The sequence below is a fragment of the Python bivittatus genome, unplaced genomic scaffold (genome assembly GCF_059951505.1).
Source record: "Python bivittatus isolate LINGU-HERP-01145 unplaced genomic scaffold, Pbiv_v1 ctg000020_np1212, whole genome shotgun sequence".
NCBI classification, from domain to species: Eukaryota; Metazoa; Chordata; class Lepidosauria; order Squamata; family Pythonidae; genus Python; species Python bivittatus.
The window spans coordinates 96876554-96902579 of NW_028277030.1; the positions used below are offsets into that span (position 1 = coordinate 96876554).

The 26026-nt window shown below is 35.1% G+C and overlaps 1 protein-coding gene across 10 annotated transcripts in view; it reads left to right on the forward strand.

Annotated features, from left to right (window-relative positions):
- BIRC6 (baculoviral IAP repeat containing 6) overlaps nt 1–26026 on the forward strand; it is a 174231-nt gene that overhangs the window by 77166 nt on the left and 71039 nt on the right. For 7 of the 10 annotated variants that reach the window (XM_088144753.1, XM_088144745.1, XM_088144805.1 and 4 more), the window contains 16 exons: nt 2177–2330; nt 2889–3047; nt 3594–3748; nt 5529–5655; nt 7022–7132; nt 8585–8718; nt 9029–9156; nt 11326–11888; nt 13428–13603; nt 17525–17621; nt 18023–18217; nt 20408–20608; nt 21666–21945; nt 22941–23197; nt 23497–23605; nt 24685–24906. In XM_088144753.1, coding sequence (XP_088000879.1) covers nt 2177–2330; nt 2889–3047; nt 3594–3748; nt 5529–5655; nt 7022–7132; nt 8585–8718; nt 9029–9156; nt 11326–11888; nt 13428–13603; nt 17525–17621; nt 18023–18217; nt 20408–20608; nt 21666–21945; nt 22941–23197; nt 23497–23605; nt 24685–24906 — 3068 coding nt within the window. The remainder of the gene's footprint in view (nt 1–2176; nt 2331–2888; nt 3048–3593; nt 3749–5528; nt 5656–7021; nt 7133–8584; nt 8719–9028; nt 9157–11325; nt 11889–13427; nt 13604–17524; nt 17622–18022; nt 18218–20407; nt 20609–21665; nt 21946–22940; nt 23198–23496; nt 23606–24684; nt 24907–26026) is intronic. The other 3 variants (XM_088144772.1, XM_088144777.1, XM_088144784.1) reach the window with 1 other exon arrangement.

Consider the following 26026-nt stretch of genomic DNA (forward strand, 5'->3'; position numbering starts at 1 on the left):
AACATCCTGAGACTATTTTATGAACAGATTATTTCTTCATTCTAACAAGTACTCCTAAAAGTAACATACAAGAAAAACAAAATTAAAATGTAACAGATATTTCCAAATATTTTGTAAAGTCCTAACGATTTTAAAATGCATCATTTTAAGCATTTTTATTACTTTTGTATGTGAAGAAATGGGACAGGAAAAAACCTATAAATATAAAATGTGGGAAAAAATGATACAAGAACAATATTACCTATAACAAAAATCATTCAGCTGAGTTTTTAAACACATCATTAAAACTTGAACACATGGCATAATATTATAAATATTGATCAGCATTACATTGATAGAACCAGTTCATAACCAGAAAGTGAACACATATAATTGATCTGAGGCTGTAAATCTGGGATTGCGCTGTCTTTCCAATATTGCTGTATCCTGTTATTGATCTTTGTAACACCATATTTACAAACTTCTGAATATTAAATCAAAATAGGGTGTTATTGGGAGAAGCTAAAATTGTATGAGTAAATGAATGATAGTATAATAGAAAGCAGTGGTGTATGGTAAATGTAACATTAATAGTATATATGCCCACTGTCTCTCCTCCCACATGAATTTCCTCTTTCCTTCCCTGAGTTCATACAGTATGATTCAAACTCGTCCAGTTCTCTAAATCTGCTTCAAATTCCTGTTTTGAGGACTTGCGGTATTTATGTTCATGATTTATGTTAGTTTTACTACAACTTTTCTTTGAATAAACAATTGAACAGCTTCTAAAATAACTTTAAAGTGTACAGTTTTAAAATATAATTAAATATTTCAGAAATCTAACAAAATGGACATTAAAAAAGCAATCTTCCAACCCCAAGTTTTGAGATTTAATCATAGCACAGAGCAAAAACAACTTCAAAGAGATAAAAATTACCTTCTAATCACATTAGAAAAAAGAAATAAAAATAAATATTTTTAGGAAGATATAAAGATATCAAAGGGGCTGAGCAGGTGAAAAGTTTTGCCTATTAAAGAGAACATATGGATTTATATGCCAGATGAGATAACCTCAGGAAAGCTTAGCATGTGGGGTGATCTCTACTGGGAGAATAGAGATCCCAAGTAGCTACTTCTGTGTTTCATATTGAAGAACACATGATGAAAACCACCACTAAGCCCAAATCGATTCATATGAGAATGAGTATCCTGAGCTTCCAGAAACTGAGGTGCTAAGAAGCATAGGGCATTATAGGTCAAATCCGTCACCTGAACTGAGTCCAAAAACAAACTGGAAGTAGTGAAAGTGACAAAGCATCAGGATAAGACTTTCATAAAATCAGTCCTAGTTAGAACATTTTCTGCCATATTTGGCACCATTTGCAAGAATAGTCTTTGTATTGCAGTGATTTAAGTGGAAGGTTATCAGAATTTGGATCACTGAAGCTGGGTTGTATCTATCCAGATAGGACCATAGATCAGGTGCTTGACATATCACACTACAGATGTCACTTAAGCATTTAATTATAGTTGGATCAGTGAGTATGGATTCTTCAGAGTAGACTGAAAACTCATGTGCCATAGCGTGTGGTTAAAATAAGCTCTGGAAGGAGGAAGTACAGAGGGTTTAATGGTGCATTCTCAAGTTCTTACCCATATTTGCATAATAGGAAAGACATCTGTGCTAGATTTGGTTGTGAGCATAACAGTAATAGATATATTTATAGAGCAGTGTAATTTTTGAATTTGAATTACCTGATACCAGATAATTCATTTGTTTCCATTTTGGGGAGATGATCATGTAAACCAATCTTCTTTAAACATCCTCTAGAAACTTTGGATTTCAGCTCCCATCAACCCTTCAGTGTGGCCAGCTAGCGGGTGATTGGAGTGATAGTCCAAAATAATAGCCCAGTAGTGAGTTGGAGAAGAATGTTGTAAATATTAGCTGAGCAGTTCCCTTTATATTGTCAAATTATAGTTCAGTGAAAGAACACAATGATCTGAAAGTTAGTTGCCAGTATAGTTGGCATGCATATTTGGAGGAAATATAAGACTGTTGATTTCCTTATAGACACAGATTATGATGTTAGGACACAAATGCTGAAGGCACAATCTAGTCAAGAGTCATAGAAAAAAGTGTTTATTTTGAGGAACTTCAGACCAATGAATGCATTTTTTTTTCTATTTTATAAAGCCTATAAGTAGCACCTGGTATGATTACTGGGGTGCTGATTATGGTACATACAATTACAATCCTTACATTGGAGGTGTTGGAATTTCTGTGGCAAAACCACCAGTTACAGCTGAGAAGAATGGATCACAGATTGTGAGTGTATCAGTCTCTCAGGGTAAGCATACCAGTTAGTTTTACTTTATGGCCTAGTTTGAGAAAATGATTTGCTGCTGTGACAGTCTCATTACAAGTGTTGTGATATTTCCAATATAATGTAAATACATGTTCTCTTTTAGACACATTCCTGTTATGATGCAAACTATGCTTAAAAAGTGTGTTTTATAGAGATAATAATTAGGAAACTCTGGTCTAGTATCGTTAGGTGAGAGGTGTCCATGTGATTGTAGACAGATTATAAAAACTGTGTTGCATTTTAAGATTTGTTAAATTAAAGTTAAAAACTGGAAATTTTTATGTCTTAGAACTATATGTCTTGCTACTTGGAGGAAAGATCTTTCTGGCTTTGTGTATTTAACTCATTGCTTGCCTTTGCACATTTTTATAATTACTTTCTATCTTAATTCATTTTAAGAGTGTTTCCAAATGTATAAATCAGTCAAAACCCTTACATATTTTATAATGTATAGCTTAATAAAATATTTGCTAATAAAAACATGTACTATTTTACCCATTTGATGTAATTTACATGTATGCTTTATGATTCTTTTCAAAGCTTTAGATGCACGTTTAGAGGTTGGATTGGAACATCAAGCAGAACTGATGCTGAAAATGATGTCTACTCTGGAAGCAGATTCCATTTTGCAGGCACTAACTAACACATCTCCTACATGTAATTTTGCACAGTTAAACCTAAGCATCTCTGAATGTTATGGTAATCTTTCCCTTGCTATTGTAGATATTCAAAACATTTCTTAACTTGTAGCTGAATAGTTGTTGTATTATATCAATTATACTTAATAACAATCATATTTAACTTCCCAGCAAATATCCAGTTTTACATACCCTATTAATTTCTTAGTTCATTATATAAGCATATATGAGAGGGTTTTCAGCAATGTGTTGGAGCTCCCTGCCCAGAAAATCTATTTATCTTTTTAGGATCTTCTTAAGATGTTATTTCAGCAGGTGTCAGTTTGTTTAGCTAATATTTATCAGGTTGGTGTTTATTTATATAACAGTAAGCATGTACACACAAAAATTAACATGCAAAGAGTTTAACTTGAATTCAGTTTCATAGCAGTATGTTTGCCACGCTAATTACAATTTTAACTTAAGTTATTGTTACATCTGTTTTTTCAAGTTATTCAGTTTGAATTCTAGGAGACTGATCACAATATTGTGAAAGAATTATGCATTCAGTGACAAAAAATAGGTAATTCTCTTTTGTAATTAAAAATGTCTTGGCTTATTTTGCTAGTAACTCAGTCTCCTAGTGGAACAGATGATTCGTTGTTACGTGGGCTGCACACTTCAAATCAAAACAATCAGTTTATTATCCAGCTGTCCTCCATTCCAGTGTTAAGTGCATGCTTCAATAAACTATTCTCCATGCTACAAGTCCATCATGTTCAGGTATATAATTGTCACTCCTGGAATTTGTATGTTGGCATTTATACTGTGTTGGCATTTAGGGTAGAGAAATGTACACTTGCTGGGCAGTATATTTTATTGAGCTGAATTTTATTCTGCTGTTGTTTGAATTTTCAAGTTGAAGTTTCTAATAAAAGCACTTGACACTTAGTTGTACCACATTAGTTTAATGAATATAGTTGAAAAAAATAAATTGAGATGTATTCCCAGAAATAGATAATAGATAGATAGATAGATAGATAGATAGATAGATAGATAGATAGATAGATAGATAGATAGATAACCTTTTATGATGTACTTTTTCAAATTAAACAGTATATTCTAGGGCTGGCATAATTCTTATGGGTAAAGAGCTAGTTAACATATGTAACTTGCCAATTCTACATGGTAAAAATTATTACTGGCATAAGGTTGGAACCAGGCTTAATTGGAACAATTAAGCTTAGTAATTAATATAAAATCCATTTATTTAAAAAGGACTGCTGTAAAGATGACTAAAGTCTTGTGCAGTCAAAATATAATTATTTGCATTTCTGAAGTTGCTTACAGAACCCTTTAGATTTAGATGGCAACTATTCTGTGGGATGTTTGGAAGACAAGGTTTACATACATATCCATGCGCCATCCATATTCCTATGCAAACATTTGCATTCATCCACACCCACTTAGGAATATAGTCTCAAACAGCGGCCTCCAACATTTTCCTTTATGTAGACCTCTGTATCTTCACTGAAAGCTTTTGAGAACCACCACATAAGATAGAGGTTGACAGTGTACCATCTGTAAGCATCATGGCATGTATATTCTCTCATATGGAATCCACAAGACTCCAAAACTAAATGAACTTAATTTATTTTTTAAAAAACAAATGGCTGACATTTCATAAGATTACCCAGTCATCATCCAGAGTTGATGTCTGTGCCTGAAATTTTGTGACAGAATACTATTTTGAGTTTGGAGATCTCCCAATATTACATTATCAACCACCATTAGCCCCAAGCTGGGAGCCATTGGTCTTGATTTAGCACAAAGAAAAATGATATCATACAATAAATTCTCAAATTTTAACAACAGAGTATTAATAACATAATTTTAATCAAAAAGTTGTTTTTTATCATTTAAAATATAGGAATGTGTGTGTGCAGACCATGGTTCCCATATTATACTAAGACATAATATAGTACATTTTTGATGTGGCAGGATATATGAAGCCATCCACTGGTTCTTTTAAACTGTGGTTTCTTTCTTGGGATGAGTTTGCATATCACATTAAACCCAACATTTCCAGTTTTAATATATGTAAACCAGGATTTACAGTATAAAACTGTAGTTTTATAATGTCTTTTTGGATTCTGAGATGGTTTTCATTTGTATATACAATTACGTTATTAAAATACACACATTCTTAAGTTTTCAAGTAAGCATTTAAACCTCAGTCAAAAAAAAAAAAACCCAGTAAATTACTAAGCTAAAATAAAACAAACACAAACATTTTCTTTAAAAACAACAATCAAACAGCAGCAAACCTTAATTTGAATGTATGTTTATGCTTTGGCAAACTGCTCATAATCTGCTTTTAATAACCATGTAAGATTAAAACATCACAAAATAATAAATGCAGCCTATAATAGTAGTTTGTTAACAAGAGTGAAAATTGTCTGATGTTTGAAATCTTAATTGCAAGTCCCAGAGTTCTCAGTTACATAGGTACCTTGTTCTAAGTATGTCTTTTAAATAACAGTTGCTAATAATTATTCTCTAGCTTGAGTCCCTACTACAGTTATGGCTCACATTAAGCCTGAATTCTGGATCTACTGGAACTAAAGACAACTGCGCTGACATTTTCCTATACAATGCCAACCGGACACCTGTCATTCCTTTAAATCAAGGTGAGCTGCATCAATGTGCACTGCTACATTGATCTAAATCAGTATTTTTAAAAATACTGGGCCGGTACTGTACTTATAAAATATAACTTCCATTGTATTCAGAGTGGATTTTGTGTTATATTATATGGTAAATTCAAGGGCTACCTCCAGTTCAAGTTAATACAAATTAACTGTCAAAAAGAAAAGATAGGAGATGGATACCTTGAATCCTTTATTTTCCAACATCCTTTATATTCCAAAACTCTGGATTCACTTTTCCTTTCTACCATAAAACATATTGGAATACATTTTTCCAGGGTTAAAATATATTTTAAAAAATGAAATAATGTTTCAACTTCAGAAGTTAATTCTAGCATTGTTTTAGGTGATCTCCATATAGGCTAATGTTTAATACGCTTAAGCAGTTAAGGAGTCTTTAAAATGATAAAATGTTCAAGTTACAGAATCAAGTAGGTTTCCTTTTCTCATTCATACTAGTTGGCACAAGTGCGTGCATTCTCATTGCTGTTCCATTTGAAAGAAATTCTGTATTTACCACACTATAGGATCTCCAATTATTCTCTAGATAACTTTTGGCACTCTTTATCTCTCCACGTATTTCAGACATGGTGCCTGCTTTCTTCCATTTTTCTATCTCTGGAGGCTGCACAACTTACTGGTACATAAGCTTGAGGATTGTGGCTATGTTATCCCTTTTTTATTAGTCTGCAAAGAAAAGGGGCAATAATCTGCTTATCCTAGGGTCAGTTGGCTAATTCTGTCATTAGTATGCAGTGTGCTCATTACCTAAACAAGACAACAAATGCTGTTTCATATATTATCAAATTCTTACATGGATTCCCAACATTGAATTTGCTTTTATATAGGAAATTGCTTGATTTCTGCATGCTGATCTTGACATATTCTAAACACACTGACAACATGTGAAATGATTCCAGGTAGTATTGCTGCAGACAGCCTAGGACAACAGCCCTGTTAATTGCTGCGGAGGCAGGAACAAGACTATCACCAATAAAAAAATAAAAGTCTTGGTCTTAGTTTCAGTAGAGAAAACAGTAAAGCCAAGGCAAGAGCTTATCTCTTCTGTATAAGAGTTCTGTGGTAATGTTTTATCTTGAATGCTGATGAAATTATAACCATTTTTCCTGCTTCACCCTTACCAGTTTTATGCTTATTACTCCTAGGTCATTCATGTAGTTCATTTACTAGCTTGGGAGCTCCTGAGACTAAAGGCTCTGACACAATGATCTTTTTTTTCTAATGTAAAAAGTGATTTGTTCCTTTTTTCAAATAATTCTACAGTAATACAAAAAAATGGAACTTATAGTTGTGATATGCTATGTTTTGACCTCTGTGTTTGTTTCAGCATCGGTAACTAGCTTCCTGACTGTCTTGGCATGGTATCCTAATACCTTACTGCGAACATGGTGCCTTGTACTTCATAGTCTAACTCTTATGACGAACATGCAGTTCAATTGTAAGTTTAAGTTAAGTTAAAAATGTAATTATTTTTTTTAAAAATAGTAAATTTTAAAATCAATTTGAAAAAAGTAGTAGACACCAGAAGTTGGTGCCTCATCTTAGTTAATGCATTTGTCAAAATATCAGCACAAAATAAGAACCTATTTTATTAGTTCAGTATATGGAAGATGGAGAATTACTGATCTAATGAAGCTAGATTTCAATCCAGAATGTATTAGATCATTACATAAAAAATGTTTTGTACTGACAATATCAACTCCATAGGTTCATACTGAATAGTGGATAGCAATGACTGGATAGGTAATGTCACCATGAGCAGCAGTATGCCTGAAAATACCTTTCACACATCTAGCACCTAACTTTAATTTTTAAAAAATTCTATTCTTAAAAATACGAATTGGAAAATTGATATGCTTAAAAGGAAAGACCAGTTTCTAAATATGTTTATTAGGAGTGCATAAAAATTTTGAATTCGAAACAGTTGTTTTGAGTTTAAAATCAGTTGTTCTGACCTTAGCAAAAAGTGTTCCAATACTGTTCCAACCAGTCTGAAAATGTACTGAGCTTGCAGTAACTCTGTGTTGAATTCAGATTAGGTATCTTGGGTCCAAACACTTATGAAGGGCTGGGGCACTTCCAGTGAAGTCAGAACAGTTGCGTCTAGCCCAGAATACAGAATTTTGAGTTTGAAACAAAGTGTTTCTGAGAATTCAAAGCACTTCTAATTTTGCAGGTCACTAATATTTAATAGCATATTCTGCATAAGCATTCTTAGCAAGTAAGAACTGGATGGGTATGGATCCTTTCTTGCGAGGTGTGGCTACCTGCACAGAAAAGGAAGACAATGTTAAAGTGGAATGGTTGTATACATCTTAGGTGGCTACTGTGTCTCCTGGTATATGGATGTTTTGTGATTATGTCCAACACAATACTTTGTTTGTGAATAGGTAAACTTACTCAGAGCAACCATTTTGTAAGAATATCCACAAGCATCCATGATGTGCTCTCAAAATTCCATTAGCTCAAAAGACAGATTGCTTATTCCCACTTTCGGTAATGTAATAGTATCCTCTTGATAAACATTGCTGTTGCTCTCCCTATCTGCATTCCCCCCATACAGTTTGGCTGCGTGCAACTGCTGGCCCTTCTTTTGCTCTGAAAGTGGCAGATGGAGCTGTAATAGAGATCTGGTGCCTTATGGCCAAGTGTTTAAGACCTTCACTAAGGCAGCCAGAGAGCGTAATCTCTTATAAATAGCAGAATGAGATCCCTTGCATTTAGAAAAGTTTTCAGGTACTGCCAAGAATGTGCAAATTAATTTTGATAGTTGGAAAGGAATGTATTTTAAAATTCAGAATTTCAGAATATATGCAAAATAAAAATTTAAGCAGTCATAGGTACTATAATTTAGGTTCAAAGAAGAACAAATATTTTATTTGTCTTACAGCTGGTTCTAGTAGTGCCATTACATCTCAGGAAAGTACTGCCCAGCTATTGGTGTCAGATCCCAATCTTATTCATGTTTTAGTGAAGTTTCTTTCTGGAACAAATCCTCATGGAACAAATCAACATAGTCCACAGGTAACATTTGTATTTGTATTTGTTGGTTTATTTGAGTAATATACTGCCTTTATTTTTGTACAATTTGGGTGGCCAGTTGGAAGCATGTATAGATAAATGTTAAACTTTAAGGGAAGTAATATGAGGAGTAGTCAAACCTCCCAATTAACAGTGCAGTTTTAAATGTGAATATTTAGATCTCTGTTCCCTTGAAATCAGAATGGAATTTAAATCCTAAACATTGGATTGGTAGACTGTTTATCTTTGAAACTATTTCACACAGCGTAGTTATTTAGAGCATAATGCAAATACTTCTTTAAATCTCTTGCAGGTTGGCCCAACAGCCACCCAAGCTATGCAAGAATTCCTTACTCGTTTACAAGTGCATCTTTCTTCAGCATGTCCTCAGATGTTCAGTGAATTTTTATTAAAGTTGATACATATTCTTTCAATTGAGAGGTAATGTTTTGTTTATTATAAATACCTACAATTTTAAAATCTTGGACTATAGAAAGAAACATTTCATATCTTTTTATTTTTAGAATTTGTCAACTGTCAACTAGTGGATATTAAATTTACCATTGCTGCTGACCTGCTAAACATATTAAGACTATTCCTGGAAATAGGAATAGAGGAGGAAAAAAAAATCAATTTTGTCAGAATTCATCATTAAGAAATAAATCATCCAGGAGAAAATAGAACAGAGAGTACCTCAAACCATAATTATTTTGGATCATGCAAAGTAAAACTGAAAGCCATCAGCATGAAATTCTGTTGGCAAGCCAAGAGAATGGTTAAAAAGAAAACCCAACAGGAGAAATAAATGTAAACAATAAAGAGGATACCTAAGATCATAGAAGTTATTCAGTGATGTGTTGCTGTTCTTCGAAGAATCAGAAACTAGGTCTATGCAAAGCATAGGGAAGGGCTACTTCACAAAGTACATTGGCTCATGCTCCCCTGCTTTACAAAGTGTCCATTTCAGATTCTTTGTGCAGTACTAAGAGAAACCAAAATCACAGTTTAGTGGGCCTATTTCCCTAAATCAGTCTCTAGTTGCAATAGTAGTAACATCCCTTAAACATTGCTGTTCTTTGAATCATTTGAAGCAGCTAGGGAAAAAATCTAAACTTTTTCATCCAGTGTAGTGATGCCCAACATTTTGGGCTTAGTGAGTTGTATTAGCTGCCAAAGAACTCTTCCCAGCTCCCATAAGGAGTTGGCTTAGCCAACAGCTTTCAGAGGTATTTATGGTACAAAGAAACAAAAGAAGAAAATAATTTGAAAGGACATATTATAAGACAAAGGTTGTTAGAAATTTGGAATCTTCTGAGAATAAGGATAAGTCAGGGATTTTACCATTAGCATCACCATCAGATGTTTTTTACATTGAGGATAATTATAGCAAGAAAGATTTAATTACATATGCTAATATGGTACATTCAGACTCAGAAAATAAACCAAAGATACAGCAGAAATATGTTAATGAAGGTAGGAATTTACCACAGTTAATGTATTTACAAATTGATGGAAGAATAAAAAGTGACTTTAAGAAAGAAGGAGTGACCCTGAGAAAGATGACAGGATTTTAAACACTTATACAGAATCAAGATACTTTATTGGGATATATTTATAAATAGTTATTGAAATATGACACCGAGACAGAAAAAATTGAACATTGTCCATTGAAGTGGATGCAAAACTTTAAAGAATTATAGTAACACAATGGGAAGAGCTTTGGAAAAACTAATAAATTTTACTCCAAGCTATAATTTAAGGGAAAATTGGTAAAAAAAATGTTTTATAGAAGTTATATAATTCCATCGATGATTACCAAGATGGACAAATCATATAATAAATGTTGGAAATGTCATTGTAAAAAAGGAACATTTTATCACATGTGATGGTTGTGCAAAAAGCCTCAGAAGTATTGGAAGGAAATATATCAACATTCAAAATTTTTTAAAAATAGAATTTGAACTGAAATCACAAATATTCTTATTAAGAATAATTTTTAAAAGTATAAATAAAAAGCATCATGATTTACTAAAATAAATAGTGACAGCAGCAAGAATAAATTTGGCACAAGGTTGGAAAATTGAAATTTTGCTGATGATACAAGATTGGGAGACCAAAATTGAAAAAACTGCAGCAATGGTAAACTAACAGTATATTATTCATAACAGATGTTTAACTAAATTTAAACAGGAATGGTTCCTTTATATATAACATACACTCCACAGCAAGGCAAATTTAGACACTTGGAATATGTTTTTTAGGAAAAAAGTTAAAAGACTAATTAAAAATAACTGATGAAATGACTTAAACAAATATAAGCAACTATCTCCAATATTTAATGTTCAATAAAGCATAAATATTTAATTAGTGGTTAGTGGTTGCGGAAAATGGAAGAGAAGGAGAGAATGTGTTACTGAAAACTGTTTTTACGATTTTCTTTCATGTTTCATTCCTTATTTTTGCTTTTTGTATCTTTTTATCTTTATTCTTTATTTGTATGTGGGGTTTTGGTTAGGCTTATGTAATAAAATAGAAGTATATGCAAGTATGCATGTATTTTGATTTTCATCAGCTAAAATAACCCTAATTTTCATTTTCCTTTATTTCTAGGGGTGCTTTCCAGACTGGCCAGGGGCCTCTGGATGCACAAGTGAAGCTTCTGGAATTTACACTTGAGCAGAATTTTGAAGTTGTTTCAGTGAGCACCATTTCTGCTGTTATTGAATCCATCACATTTCTAGTGCACCATTACATTACATGTGCTGACAAAGTGATGTCTCGTAGTGGTTCTGACAGTTCAGTGGGTGCTCGAGCATGTTTTGGAGGGCTCTTTGCTAATATCATCCGGCCAGGGGATGCTAAAGCAGTCTGTGGAGAGATGACGAGGGATCAGCTCATGTTTGATTTGCTCAAGTTGGTCAATATTCTGGTTCAGCTGCCTCTTTCAAGCAACAGAGAATATAGTGCTCGGGCTCAGATGGCCAGCAGCACCATGGACAGTGTTTCTGATGAAGAAAAGGTTTCTGGTGGAAAAGATAGCAATGGAAACAGTGGCAGTACTCAAGGCTCAACTGCCTATGTAGCTGACCTAGTCTTAGCGAACCAACAAATTATGAGCCAGATTCTGTCTGCTCTGGGCCAATGTAACAGCAGTGCTATGGCAATGATAATTGGTAGGTATTTTAATTATGCTTGTATAATTTCTATATCCTGCTTACCATCCCAAAAGGTCAGAGCAGCTTGCATGTAATTCTTAGGTAATCCATCATGCTGCCATGCTATAGTACCAGCTATGCCCATATTTAGATAAGATGGCTCTAGAGTTTTTGTTTGTAAGAATGCTGGTGTATTTCAAATATTTTTATATAACCTGGAATGAATGATTAATTATGTGCCATTAAGTTGTTTTTGACTCCTAGCAATCACATAGCTAGATAACCTGGAATAGCTCAGGTAATATGCCAAATCCTTTTCATCCCTGAATTATTATAGGTAACTCAGTATATTTTTCAGTGGACTAGCAAAGGAATTAAAAGTGATGCAAATAAAAATCTCAGTGTTAAGCCCTGTTTTTCCCCACTTGTATCAATCTCTCAAGTTTTGCTTTAAAATTAACTTTATTTTAAAAAATGGAGGATGATGTGCAAAAATAGGAAAAAATATTCATACCAAATATAGAAACATAATACAAATAATAGGATAAAATGCAGTAGCCAATTAAGCAAAATAAAACAATCGAAACAGAAAGAGAAACTGAATAAAGTTTCTTCTAAAATGCTTTAGCAAATTTATATATTTATTTGTTAGATACATATTACATTTTTCCTCCAGAAACTCAAGATGGCATTCATAGCACTCCATCCTCCAATTTCCCCCCACAATAACAATTTTGCTGTTACCTGTGAGGTAACTTGAGTTGACCAGCCCAGAGTCACCAAGGGAACTTGCATGGCTCGTAGTCAATCTGAATGTGAGTTTGCTTATTCCTAACCCATTAAATTAATCACTATATCATACTATCTCTTAATCTGGCATTGGAAAGAATGCAGAGTTTACACCAATCAAACATTCTTGGAAACATTCTAGAGTTGCCCTACTACATAAAAGGTCATTGAATAACTATATATATTAAAACCTTTGTGCATAACTATATATATTAAAAAGAGAGTTCCCACCCTTACCAAAGTCCAAGTACCTACTTTTATAAAGGATCTAAAACCTCAACATAATTGTCTCAGAATATGATGTCCTTAATATGTGAATGTGTGCATTTTGTCTCAGTGGTTTGTAAGTCAGCTTGTGCATGTTCAGAAAGAAGTTCAAGAGGATAGATTTGGAGAAAAAAAGGTACTGCTCTAATAGTAATTTGACACTGGCAGTGTGAGGAACAGGAAATAATCTACTGTTTTTGCTATTTGCTGCCCACTGAAACCTACAAAAATGCACTGAAAATAGTATTACAAATCAGTGTTTGCATTTTTGTTTTGTCATTAACATTCATAATAGTGAAATATGTGTATGTTAAACTTACTGCCTCACATGCCATCTGTCCTTCAACAAAAAACATGAGCTGATAATTTTATAATACTCTTTTTGGAAAGGTTGAAAGGTCATCCTGAATTAAATGGGATAATGCTATCTTAAACATTTCAATGTTTACTAAATATAACTTCAGTGCCTTCAGATTTATACAATTTTTTTTTTAATCCTAGGTGCCAGTGGTTTACATCTTACAAAACATGAGAATTTTCATGGTGGATTGGATGCCATATCAGTTGGAGATGGGTTATTTACTATACTAACAACACTTAGTAAAAAAGCTACAACGGTGCAAGTGATGCTTCAGCCAATTCTTACCTACATGGCCTGTGGATATATGGGAAGACAAGTAAGTGTTCAAAGTATTACCTTATAATTGATTTCTGGTCCTCTGCTGAAGACTTAAGGAAGTTGCTTGCATCAACCATAAAAATGCATATGCCCCCTACTATATAGTGGATTATTGCCACCTTTACAATAACTCTAGAGCACTGTATATCTAGAAGGTCTTCTCACTCCTCTGCCCTACCATGTTGCATGTAGCATGAGGTAATGGTATGCTGAAAAAACCTTGGGAAATGGGGCGAAGAGATGCTGCCAAGGGAATGGTCAGATAAGAGGCAGCAATAGCCCACAGCTGGAAAGTGAGCGGGGCAAGAGGCTCAGAAGGGAGCTTCCCTAGTTTCTTGGGCTGTAAAGGAGATGGCAGGAGATTTGTACTTTCAGATTTGCAAGATCCTGTTAATGTAGCTTTACAATAAATTAGAATTAGCTCATCTGGTTGTGTTTCCTGTCTGGTCTACCTGGTAAGGCTGACACATGCAAACCTGTATAATAGGGTGTAGCAAGGCCCACTATATAGTTTACAAGGCAGTGAGAGTCCACTACCATTGCAGACACTAACACTGACAAGCTATATCCTTGACAAAGACAATAGATTTTCTGAGGAAGCAAGGAGCAGACAAGAGAGGGAGACAAATGAAAATAAATAATTTTTTCTTCAGTGCCCTGAAAGATCCCCACTTGTCTAATACTATCAATGCTAATTCTAGAACACTACCAAAATTAAAATACACTGTTGATCTTAAAATGAAATGATTACTTAAATTGGAACTGATTAGCTTAAAGATTTCTGAGATGAGAGGTAATTACTGACGTTTGGAGGCCTTTCTGCTTATAATGACTTGTGTTCAGTAATATCTTTGAGAGAAGTAGGGACTATGCTAATAACATTTATAGATGATCCTGGGTCACTAGACCTGGGTAATATGATATTATAAAAGCTGGATTATTGAAAATAGAGCATTTGGAAACAAATTGTGGAAGGAAGGACATGCAGCACTGGTATGGAATGAAGGCAATAGACTGGGTGTGGAAGAAGAGAAGAGACAAAGAAGAGGGAAAAAAAGCTAAGGACCACAAGAAGACAACCCTCCAGGACTAGTGGAATACAGAAGATCAGGAAAAGGCAGTCCTGAGATACTACGAGGATGGCAGAAGAAGCTTTGTAAAGCCCAGGACGCTTGGGGGCAGCAGAAGTTGGAAGCCTGAGCTAACTGCAGCACAGTCGCAGTCAGACAGCTCCAGCAGGATGACAAGCAGCACAACGGGCCAATCAGTCAAAGTTGGCTATTAGAGAATAATGTAAGGTGTAACTTATAGAATATAGAAATATGATACAGGTTAAGAATATAGGATTGGAAACTTAAAACATAAGTATAGGATTAGAGAATGAGACATAATAATATTGGTTTAAGAAATAAGATAAGATAAGATAAGATAAGATAAGATAGGAGTTAAGAAATAATACTATAGAAAATAAATTAGGACTGTCATCATAATAATAATCAAACAAAAAAGGCTGGAACCTCAATTTTGAGCTGAAATCTTTAATTTGCAAATCTCTGGTAATAAAACCCCTGGACATGACAATTGTTTTATCTTCTGACTGGTTCTGTCACCACCTCCTAAACCAGATTTGCCAAACAAATACTTTTTTGTGGGAAAACTGGTTCTCATGAGGCAGTTTTAGGAAAACTCCTAAGAAAACCATGGACAGCCAAGGAAAAAACAAATGGATCATCAAACAAATCAACCCAGAGTTCTCACTTGAGGCACAAATGATCAGACTAAAATTATCCTGCTTCAGACACATTATACAAAAACCTAGCTCTTTAGAGAAGGCTGTAATGCTGGGAAAGGTGGAAGAAAAGAGAAGTGGATGGCCAGCCACAAGGTGGATGGACTCAGTTACAGTGGCAATATGTGCACTGTTGGAAGACCTGAAGAAGTAAATTAGGGACATATTGTCATGGAGAAAATCTGTGTGGTTGCTAAGAGTTGACATCAACTTGATGGTACATAGTCAATCATGGCCACTTAGTTTATTTACAAAGTTATTTTGTTTCATATCTGTTCCCAGTATGGGTAGTCCTTGCTTAATGACCATACGTTCAGCAACTGTTCAAAATTTCAACAGCACTGAACCAATGGTAGTTACAACTGGTCCTTAAAGTTGCAGCACCCCCATGGTCATGTGATCAAAAATTGGGTGCTTGGCAGCCTGCCCACATTCATAACCACAGTGTGCACTGCAACTCACCCCATCCTCTCCCCTATTTGGCCACCCTGCGCTATTTTGGCCACCCTGCGCTCCACTCGGCTGGGCACACCTCGTCAGCAGTGGGAGGAAGAAGACAGAAAAGGTCAGCTGGGGGCGACTTGGGTAGGCAGCAGTGGTGGAGCGGAGGGCAGCCAAAAAGACAGATGGGAGTTAGGTGGGTGGGAGTTGAAGTGGAGGTGAGTGTGGCAGGGTGATGGAGCCTCATTTGCTGAAGGGAGCTCACTGGCCCCAGTCGGGGAGGAAGCAGCGGGACAGAGCTGGCAGTTTGTGCAGGGCAGGAGAAATGTGAGCTCCTCACCTAATGATGGTGCAGTCCTCACCAAATTACTACTACCAGGACTGCTGTCACTAAGCAATACAGTCACATGATGTTTCACCTAATGACCACTTCACTTAGTGATGGAAATTTCACTCCCAATTAGGGTCGTTAAGTGAGAACTACCTGTATCTCTCTGTTTCTTAATTCCCCCCAACTTCAAGATTTAGGTGAATATAATTGTGTAGCCTCAGTAGGGATATGCAAAATGTTTAGCTTCAAAATGTTTCAAGCATGAAATTTCATGAAATATCTTGAGTATGAAATGGCTGTTTCCAGTAATTTGACCTCAAAATGCTAAAGCAGACTGTCTCATACTGAAAAGAGCAGTTTCACACTCAAAGTGTTTTGTAACATTTCATGTTTAAAACATTTCAAACTGAAATATTCTATATACCCCTAATTCCTAATAACTTTGTATGGGCTCAGGATGTGCTCCAGCCACAGAACAGCAGTATGTATCTGTCAGTATGATATTGGCAATGAAGTTTGTGAATGCAATATTATATTTATTTTTGGTTATTCATTTTTTTGTTGGAATGTCACAACAGATCTATTCTCAAGCATGCAGGATCAGATTAAACATTATGTAGAGAGTGGGAAGAATTTTTTCCTCAAACTTTTCTCAGATTGATTAGCTAATTACTTGGAATACTTTTATCTCTTTTTGTACTATTTTGTATGATCTTTTCTTGTATTATGTGGCATGATTAAATTCTTGAGTCACCTGAAAGTATGTGTTATTCAAGTGGACTTTCACTTGTGTAGTTAGTGTTTCCCTTCATGCTGCAGCCTTGCATTAGTCCTTTACCCCTGTTTTTCCAGTGGGGAAGAGGTGTACTTTCTACTAGCATGTCCGTTCTGCTGGTGGACGATTACAGTCTTTTCTGTGTGATAAGCTTGATCTGAATTAAATAGGGATCCACTGAAGAAAAGAAGCAATGAATGTTTAATCTAAAGCTCTGGCTGGTCAGCTGGCTTAGTTCTTTCAGTTCTTTTCAGTTAGGATTATGTGACTTGTTCTATTAAACATGGAGGAGTCCTTTAAAGTACAGTGAGGTGAAAATATTAACAGGTATTTTACTAATATACTGTAAGCTTTAAACAATACTGTTTGCAATAAGTATAATGGTCATTGACATTTGTTTCACTGCTCTTCAGTTAATTTCAAACTGAATTTTAGTTTCAGTCAAAAATGTTGTTCAGTTTAGAATAAAAACAAAAACAAACATAGAGGAATGATCTGGTGGGCATTGTTTCTTTGTAGTTTGAAGCCAACTTATAAGTTGATTGTGTATATCTATGGATATGTATTTTTTCATTTCCACTAGGGTTCTCTTGCCACTTGCCAATTGTCTGAGCCTTTGCTGTGGTTCATTTTAAGAGTGTTGGATACCAGTGAGGCACTGAAAGCTTTTCATGATATGGGTAAGCATCTTTTTTCCATTTTCTATAAATATACTGAAATTAGAATCAAAACAAATTTGCTCATGAGCTAAAAGATTCTTTGTTCTCTTTGTTCCCTTATTCAGCCTTCCCAATTTGTGTACTTCAGACTGCACTGTTGCTCTTCCAGTTTTTGACTTATTAAGAGAATAGGAGAAAGAGAGGGAACACATGAGGGGAAATAGTTGCGAAGAGGCTGGTCTCAAATATGGTTTAAGTTCTGACCAAAGAATTTTGAATATCACTTTTGTAGTCTCCACTCTTTGTGTAGGCATGATTTCTTCCAGATTTTTAATAAACTGTAGCCAGCTGTTTTGTCAAAACTGTTTCAACTGTGATTGATCATATTGTTATTCTCAGTATTTATTGACTTTCCTTCTTAGGAGGTGTTCAACTTATTTGCAATAACATGGTGACTAGTACCAGAGCCATTGTAAACACAGCAAGAAGTATGGTTTCAACTATTATGAAGTTCTTAGACTCTGGCCCTAGCAAGGGAACAGATAGTACCTTGAAAGCAAGAGTACTAGCTTCTGAGCCTGATAATGCAGAAGGAATCCACAATTTTGCACCATTGGGTAAGCTGCATACCTCAATAGTTTGGTATCATTTTGAAACAAATACAAGTTTTGTAGAATTGAATATATACTGGCAGGTTTTGAGGGAAACTCAGATTTTGCAAAAGAATACTAAATTATTACAGAAAACAGAAGGAATAACCTCGCATGGAGGTGGAGTAAGTACAAAAGGCACAAAATGTTACATTATTATAGGAAGGAGGACTGTGCAGGGAGGGATTATGATCATTTCATGGTATCATGAAATAGGCCATGGTTGTCTGGAATTCTGAACAGAGCATTTCTCACCACAAAATTTTATTATGCTGTATACCTCAGTTCCTAAAATTTGTAAGAACTGTACAGGGTTTTTAAAATTATATAGGCTCTATTATTTGGTTTAGATTGGATATGATATTGCACAAAGAAAAAACATGTGGAGAGATTTACCTTTAAATTCACCGTTAAATTTGATTTACATATGTTCAGTCACGTTCTAGTAAGTGCTATGTTTAGAGTTTCGGTTGCATAGCAGCTCAGATAAGAATATGATTTAAATATCACACTTAACCATAGCTTTTTTTGGAGTTAAAATAACTAGATGTTCCTCATTTCATTATGACTAAAATTTTAAAACACTTTAGGATTTTCTTTAATTTCTGTTCTCACAGTGACCAGGATCCCCATTGTGCTTTTTAGTTCAGAAACTGTTTATTTTGTCATTTTTGTGTTGCTTGATATGATAGTCATTATTAGAAACCTTTCTCTCTTTGCAAATACTTTTGGAACATAACATATTTTTGAAAGCTGTTTGTCTCCCACCACCACCACCACCAAAAACACCCCTGCTGAAGACTTGTGGTTGAGATTCACATGCAGTGTTTCTAGTTGTTTAATGGTATCTTTAAACATGGGAGCAGAACCAAGTATTTAGATGCTGTATCTTAGATCTTCCCCCGAGACCACAAATATACTTAGCCCTTTCTCTGACAGTATGAATCATGACTAAAAATTAAGAACTTCTATTTAGACTAATCACAATTTATAAGCATTTGTATTAAGCTTCTGTCTTTTGCTATTCTCTCTACGGAAACTATATAGTAATTGTCTGTTGATGTGAGGAATGCATCTACTATTGCATTCTTCTATCCTACCTTCTATCATCTAGGAAGGACAAAGATCATGTGACATATATTTTTGTTCTAGAATTGATGGCAGGGAACTCCTCCCCAACTCTTCCTTGCCTTTCGCCCAAGACAGAATTTCTTAAACAGCTATCCTCTATAACATCTTCCCTTCTCCAGAATGGCCAGAAAATCAAGCCTTCACAAACATTTCTTAGTTGCTCAGGCAGTCAGTCCCACAGACAGTTCCTTCCAGCAGAAACAAGGAAGGAGATATTTAATTTGTTAGACTCTTTGTAGGCATATATATTCTGCCCAAAGATCAGTACCAGTTAAATGTTTGACATCTGATGGATGCTCTTACGACAGCCCTCCTTTCTATGAGATAATGGGAATACTTAGAGACCTGGGTGAAAGATGCCAGGAGACCACACTGAAGAGTGTCATTGGACTATAGGCTTTCTCCATATATCAGTTTCTGATAGAGAACATCCTTTAAAATGAAAATTTAAAGCCTCCCTCTTTACAATAGAGATGGGCAACCCTTTCTCTAAGCATTTATCAGTTATCATTAAGCTTGTATTTTGTTCATTCTGGAGTATAAAGAATTAGCCTCCTTTCTCATTCTCTTTCTTGCTGTCTAATTAACAGTACCACTCTCTACTATGCATACTTACAAGCTCAGCCACAGTCGGTACTTGGCAGGGTACATGTAAAGGCACAAAGCCTAAAGTAAAAATCTAAATGACATTATCTTTGCCTATCTGTGCAGTAAAGTTAACCCACCTGAGGCTTTTTTCACACCAAATCAGACGGAAACTTCACATGAAGTGTCTAGTATTTCCATTTTTAATGGAAATGAAATACTCAGTGGTTAACATAAAATGTATAATGTTTATTAGATCTAGTTGCATATAAAGAACTCTGAGTAAAATAAATATAGCCACAAATGTAGTTCAACTGCTTTCCCACATGCAACACAGGTATTTCTTTTTGCACTTCTGTCTTGGCTTTTTGATAAATTTACTATATTTGCAACTTTATCTGACATTATGATTTTTAAACTAATGGCAATTGTTTATTGAAGGCTCAATTACATCAAGTAGTCCTACAGCCCAGCCTGCTGAAGTATTGCTACAGGCAACTCCACCACATCGAAGGGCTCGATCTGCTGCTTGGTCTTATATCTTTCTACCTGAGGAAGCCTGGTGTGACCTTACAATTCATCTCCCTGCTGCAGTATTGCTAAAAGAAATACATATTCAGCCACATCTTGCATCTCTTGCAAGTAGGTATATTTACAATACCTCATTTGTTGTTGTATAGTAAAGAAGGTCTTTTGAAGTAGTATTACTATGAGAAAATAAAGGTACTATTAATGCAGTCTGGTTCCAGGTTCCAACTGAAAGATCTTAAACTAATAAATCGACATGCTGGACATATACCAAATAATGCACAGTTTTAAATCTCATACCATACTTTTTAAATTAGAAAAAAAAAGATAGCTATCTTATAGATCTGATAAAGTTCTGGAAGCAAAAGTGGACAACTTTCAAAATTCTTATATATGTTACCAACATTATGCAGAGTGCAGAAAACAAGAAAGAAATTAAAGACATGAGATAAAAAGAAAAGGAAGCATAGCTACAACTAGTTTACACCAAAACCATTCACTATACAGTATTTGTCCATACCTTTCTGGCCTTTCAACCCATCAGTGCTTCTGCTATGTTTATTCATTATACCTTTTTAAGTGTAAGTTTATGTTCCTTTCTTAATTTAGAGGGTTTTTTTGATTTCCTAGGAGGGGGAAACTCCTTATGTTTAACAACTTTATTAAATCATCATATCCTCTTGGCCATGATGGTACCTTTTTTATTTGACCTATACATACCAGCTACTGTAGTTCTCTGCTTTAATGGTTTTGAGTAATCTAAAAGGTATCTTAAGATATTTGACCTTCCCTTTCAATAAGTGGGAAGTCTTACCCACTTCCTCATTTTGAGAAATGTCCTGCACTCAAATGTGTTAGTGCTCCTAGACAGTTGTCTGCTTAGACATCAGTTGAATTTGATAGCAGTGTAGCCATGGTTTCTGATGACTTCAACACTTGTGTTTTGTACAGGGCTTAATCTGTTAAGATTCAGTTTATAATTCCCTCCTCTCTTGGTTAGTTCCATAATCAACTATTCTAGGTGCTACTAGTGTGTGCAGATATATGCCACAAGATTTCATGGTTTCACATATTGAATATTTTTACTTATTTTATGTTTTAAAGTTATGAAATTGATGTCTGTAAACTTTGCTCTCTATATAAATACATGTGAATGCTCATATCTCTACAGCATGCCCTTCTTCAGTATCTGTTGAAATAAGTGCAGATGGAGTGAACATGTTACCTTTGTCAACACCTGTTATCACAAGTGGTCTTACCTACATAAAAATACAACTTGTGAAAGCTGAAGTTGCCTCAGCTGTTTGTCTTCGCCTTCATCGCCCACGGGATGCTAGTACATTAGGACTCTCTCAGATTAAACTACTTGGGCTCACTGCCTTTGGTAACACCTCATCTGCAACAGTCAATAATCCATTCCTTCCTTCTGAAGACCAGGTATCTAAAACAAGGTATGTATTATCAGTAGAGATATCAGATTAATTCATTTTTTGGTGTGAGATGGTTGTTACTACTTTATACGGCTTAATGGATATTGTTCTTCCTACTGTCCTTCCAGCAAAGGAAAGGTTGGCAGGGGGTAGAGTCATGCCCACCCACATTTCTCTAAAGATCATTCCAAGTATGACAGTCAGGCTTGAAAATGGCCTCCCAGTTGCAGTTTTCATACAGATTGCATCTGTTCCCTACAGCAACTAGACTTCAACAAAAGTTCCCACTGGCTCCAGTGGATACTTTTAAAAAATATAATATTTTTAGTTGGGCAGAGGGAGATAAGGGCAGACATGGGCTATAATATTTACTTCATAGTTAAGTTTAGTCTGTGTGCAATCAGTTCCTCATTCAATACCAAGAAAAAAAATTGACCTGAGAATTTGTCTTGTAGGCTTAAAATGCAAACCTTTGATAGATATTACCCCTCCTTTTGTACCTGTGTTCACTTTCTGAAATCTCTGGTATCTTTTCCACTAATTAGATTTGGGAAAGAACCATATAAAATTCTTTTCTGTTTGGGAAGTATTGGATTATAAATTCAGCCTCATAGACAATTTTGAAGGCCTGAAGACTCAAATTTCTGACAAGCAAGTCCAGAGGAGCTTTTTATGCTATGTATTACTAAAATTTGGATTTTAAAGGTTTCATACCATTCTCATGGTAACTTGTATTCATGTGACCTGTAACATAAACAGGCCTGCCTGTGATTTTGATTTAGGGAGCTGTGAACAGGCTAACCCCTCCATGAGAATAACTTCTGAACTTCAAGTCTAAATATCAGAGGTTTTTTTTAAAAAAAAAGAAATACCGCTGTTTTTATTTTTTATTTTTTATATAAATTAGGTAAGTCTGGGGGGACAATACTTTGGTTTTTCTACCCCAGCTTACATAATAATTACGTTTTATGTTGAAGTCAAATGGAATCTGTTTTAATTGTGCTTTTCTTTTCCAGCATTGGATGGTTAAGGCTGTTGCATCATTGTCTCACTCACATAAGTGATTTAGAAGGAATGATGGCAAGTGCCGCAGCACCCACTGCCAACCTGTTGCAGACATGTGCTGCTCTACTGATGTCACCATACTGTGGCATGCATTCTCCAAACATTGAGGCTGTGCTTGTAAAAATTGGGCTTCAGTCCACCAAAATAGGCCTCAAACTAATTGACATTCTTTTAAGAAATTGTTCTGCCTCTGGGAGTGACCCTACAGGTAAGAGAATGGCTTGAGCTATTTCTAGTTTTAAGCATGGTGAGACTTCTGCTCACAAAAAGAAAGTCTATCAGCAGATTATCATGCAATTATATATAGTGAGATTTGAAAATATGTTTTGATTTCACCAATTTAGTAGATGGGTTTTCAAACTGTTTGTAATTGCAATGAGTAAAACTTGGAAAAATGTTGATTTTTTTTTTTTAATTGAAACTATTAAAATATTTTGGTAGGCCAGTGAAACATATGTTGTGCGATGCATCCTTAGTAAAAAATTTTACTTTTGTTTATATGGGAAGATTTGAATAGCCCCTTGCTTTTTGGAAGATTAAATGGCCTGTCATCTGACTCCACAATTGACATTCTCTATCAGCTTGGGACAACTCAGGACCCTGGAACAAAAGATAGGTAAATGTTTTCTTTTTAAACAAACATACACAAATGGGTCAAATGTAGGATCTATGCCTGCCTGCCTGCCTGCCTTCCCTCCCTCCCTCCCTCCCTGCAAATGTATCTCTGAGTAATTTGACGCAGCCATTTTGTATGTATAGTTGCCATTCTGCAGTATACATGGGGATTTTGCTTATTTGAACTCCAGCCAGTAGAGACTAATAAATATGGCATTTGGGAGTTAGAACAAAATGTGGCCTTTGTTGGCAGTATAGATAGCATCCTCCTTTTTGATTTTGAGTTTCTTGTCAGTAAGATAAAGTATACTAAAATCCCTAATGTCAGGAGTGAGGGCAGCCTGTATGTGTGAATCATTGAAAATAAAGGCAAGAAATAGAAGCCAGAACAAATTAATTTTAGGCATTTGTGATATTGTTTGATTGTCTTGAGCTGCCCAAAGTCATTGAAAGTCGGGCGCCATACAAAGTTAATAGATGATGATGATGATGATGATGATGATGATGATGATGATGATGAAGAAGAAGAAGAAGAAGAAGAAAAGAAGAAGAAGAAGAAGAAGAAGAAGAAGAAGAAATGATGATGATGATGATGATGATGATGATGATGATGATGATTTTTAGCTTGTATGCTGATTTAAAATTTATTTTTCCCCTACATTCAGATTCATGTTTTCTCAAATCTGTAGCACAGTATTGTTACTATGTATTGTTGTAGTGCTGTTGTGTTTTTATTTTTGTGTTTTTATGTTTTTTTTCTATGTGAGCCACCAAGAGTCATTTTGATTGTGGCAACATAGAAATAGTCTTAATAAATAAATATACCTTAAAAGGCCCCTACCTTTTTTAACCTTCCAGAAAGCTGTGAAGACCTGTCTTTTCCTCCAGGCATTAGGCTAGGATGGGGAAGAACTGATGGGTATTAGGGCACCAGAGTGGGGAGTGTATGGGTGACATGATTGCTTTAATTGGTTTTGTGGTGAGCTGCCTAGGATTATTATATATAAGACAGGTGGCTATATAAGTTTTACATATAAATTAATATACCATATGCCTTCTTAATGTATTTCCATCTTCTAGAATTCAAGCTCTGTTGAAATGGGTCAGTGATTCCGCAAGAGTTGCAGCCATGAAAAAAAGTGGCCGAATTAACTATGTCTGTCCAAACAGTTCTACAAGAGAATATGGTCTTCTCATGCCATCTCCTTCACATTTGCATTGCGTAGCAGCAATTTTATGGCATAGCTATGAATTGCTTGTAGAATATGACTTGCCAGCATTGTTGAACAGAGAACTCTTTGAGTAAGTAGCCTATACATTAGTTTTACCAAGTGAGAGAGGCCTGGAGATTTTTCTTTAACTAAGAGCTTTATGTGTTTTTTTAAATCACCGTAATGTTTGAATGCCACAAAAGTACTTAAACGTAAATTGCCAATGTAATAAAACTCTACCCACCAAAAAATGGCTTTCCCAATGAGACCATCAATCCTTTGTTCTTTATATGTGAGGTTTTAGTGAGGTTTTCATACGTTTTTGACAAAAAGCTGATAGTGTAAGTTGAAAAACCTGCACAAAGCTAAGTGGCTGTGTTACAGTGATTATCATACACAAATCTGGAGCTAGTTTTCCACATATTTTCATAATCTAATAGGAATTTCCTATTTGCTTGGACAATGCCTAGTGGGTGTTTTCAAGATGCAGTGAAAGTTTTGATTCTGGAGTAGTACAGGCAGGTGGCAAGGGTTCTATAACTATAATTCCAGAAGAGGCCTATTTAGCTACAAACCTGCTGTTCTTGGGAAGAGTTAATTTCAGTTATGAAATTTACATCTCTTAATAAGTAGGTCCTGTCCCTCTTAAGGCAGTAGTTTATTTTGTGGCATAAAAAGTATAGAAAACAGACATTTGCAGTAGGCTGTGCAAAAAGTGGCCGAATTAACTATGTCTGTCCAAACAGTTCTACAAGAGAATATGGTCTTCTCATGCCATCTCCTTCACATTTGCATTGCGTAGCAATGGTTGAACCAATTGCATTGGTTCAGATGAACCCCAAGTTCTGAGCAGAAATAGGGTGGTTTAGCCTGAATCTTCAGTATCTTCAGGTAAAGAGAAAGCAATCTGCAATAGTCTAGATCTGTAGCTAAGCCACAATAAACTTCATCAAATTTATAGTTCCAGAGCTTCAAATTAGTACAAAGTGGAGACAGTAATGCTTTGAGAAAAAAATAATTTATCTGAAAACTACCTGAGATACTAGATTTAACTGATTATATGTCTCTCTCTTCTTTATTTGCTGACTCATAAGCTTTTTAAAAATCTTTTTTGTTGTGTTGTTCTTCAGCTATAATTGCAAACCAGTAGCTATTGGCCTCTGTGACTTCCCTAGTGACTCAAACTTCATATTATCAATACTTAGTCTTAC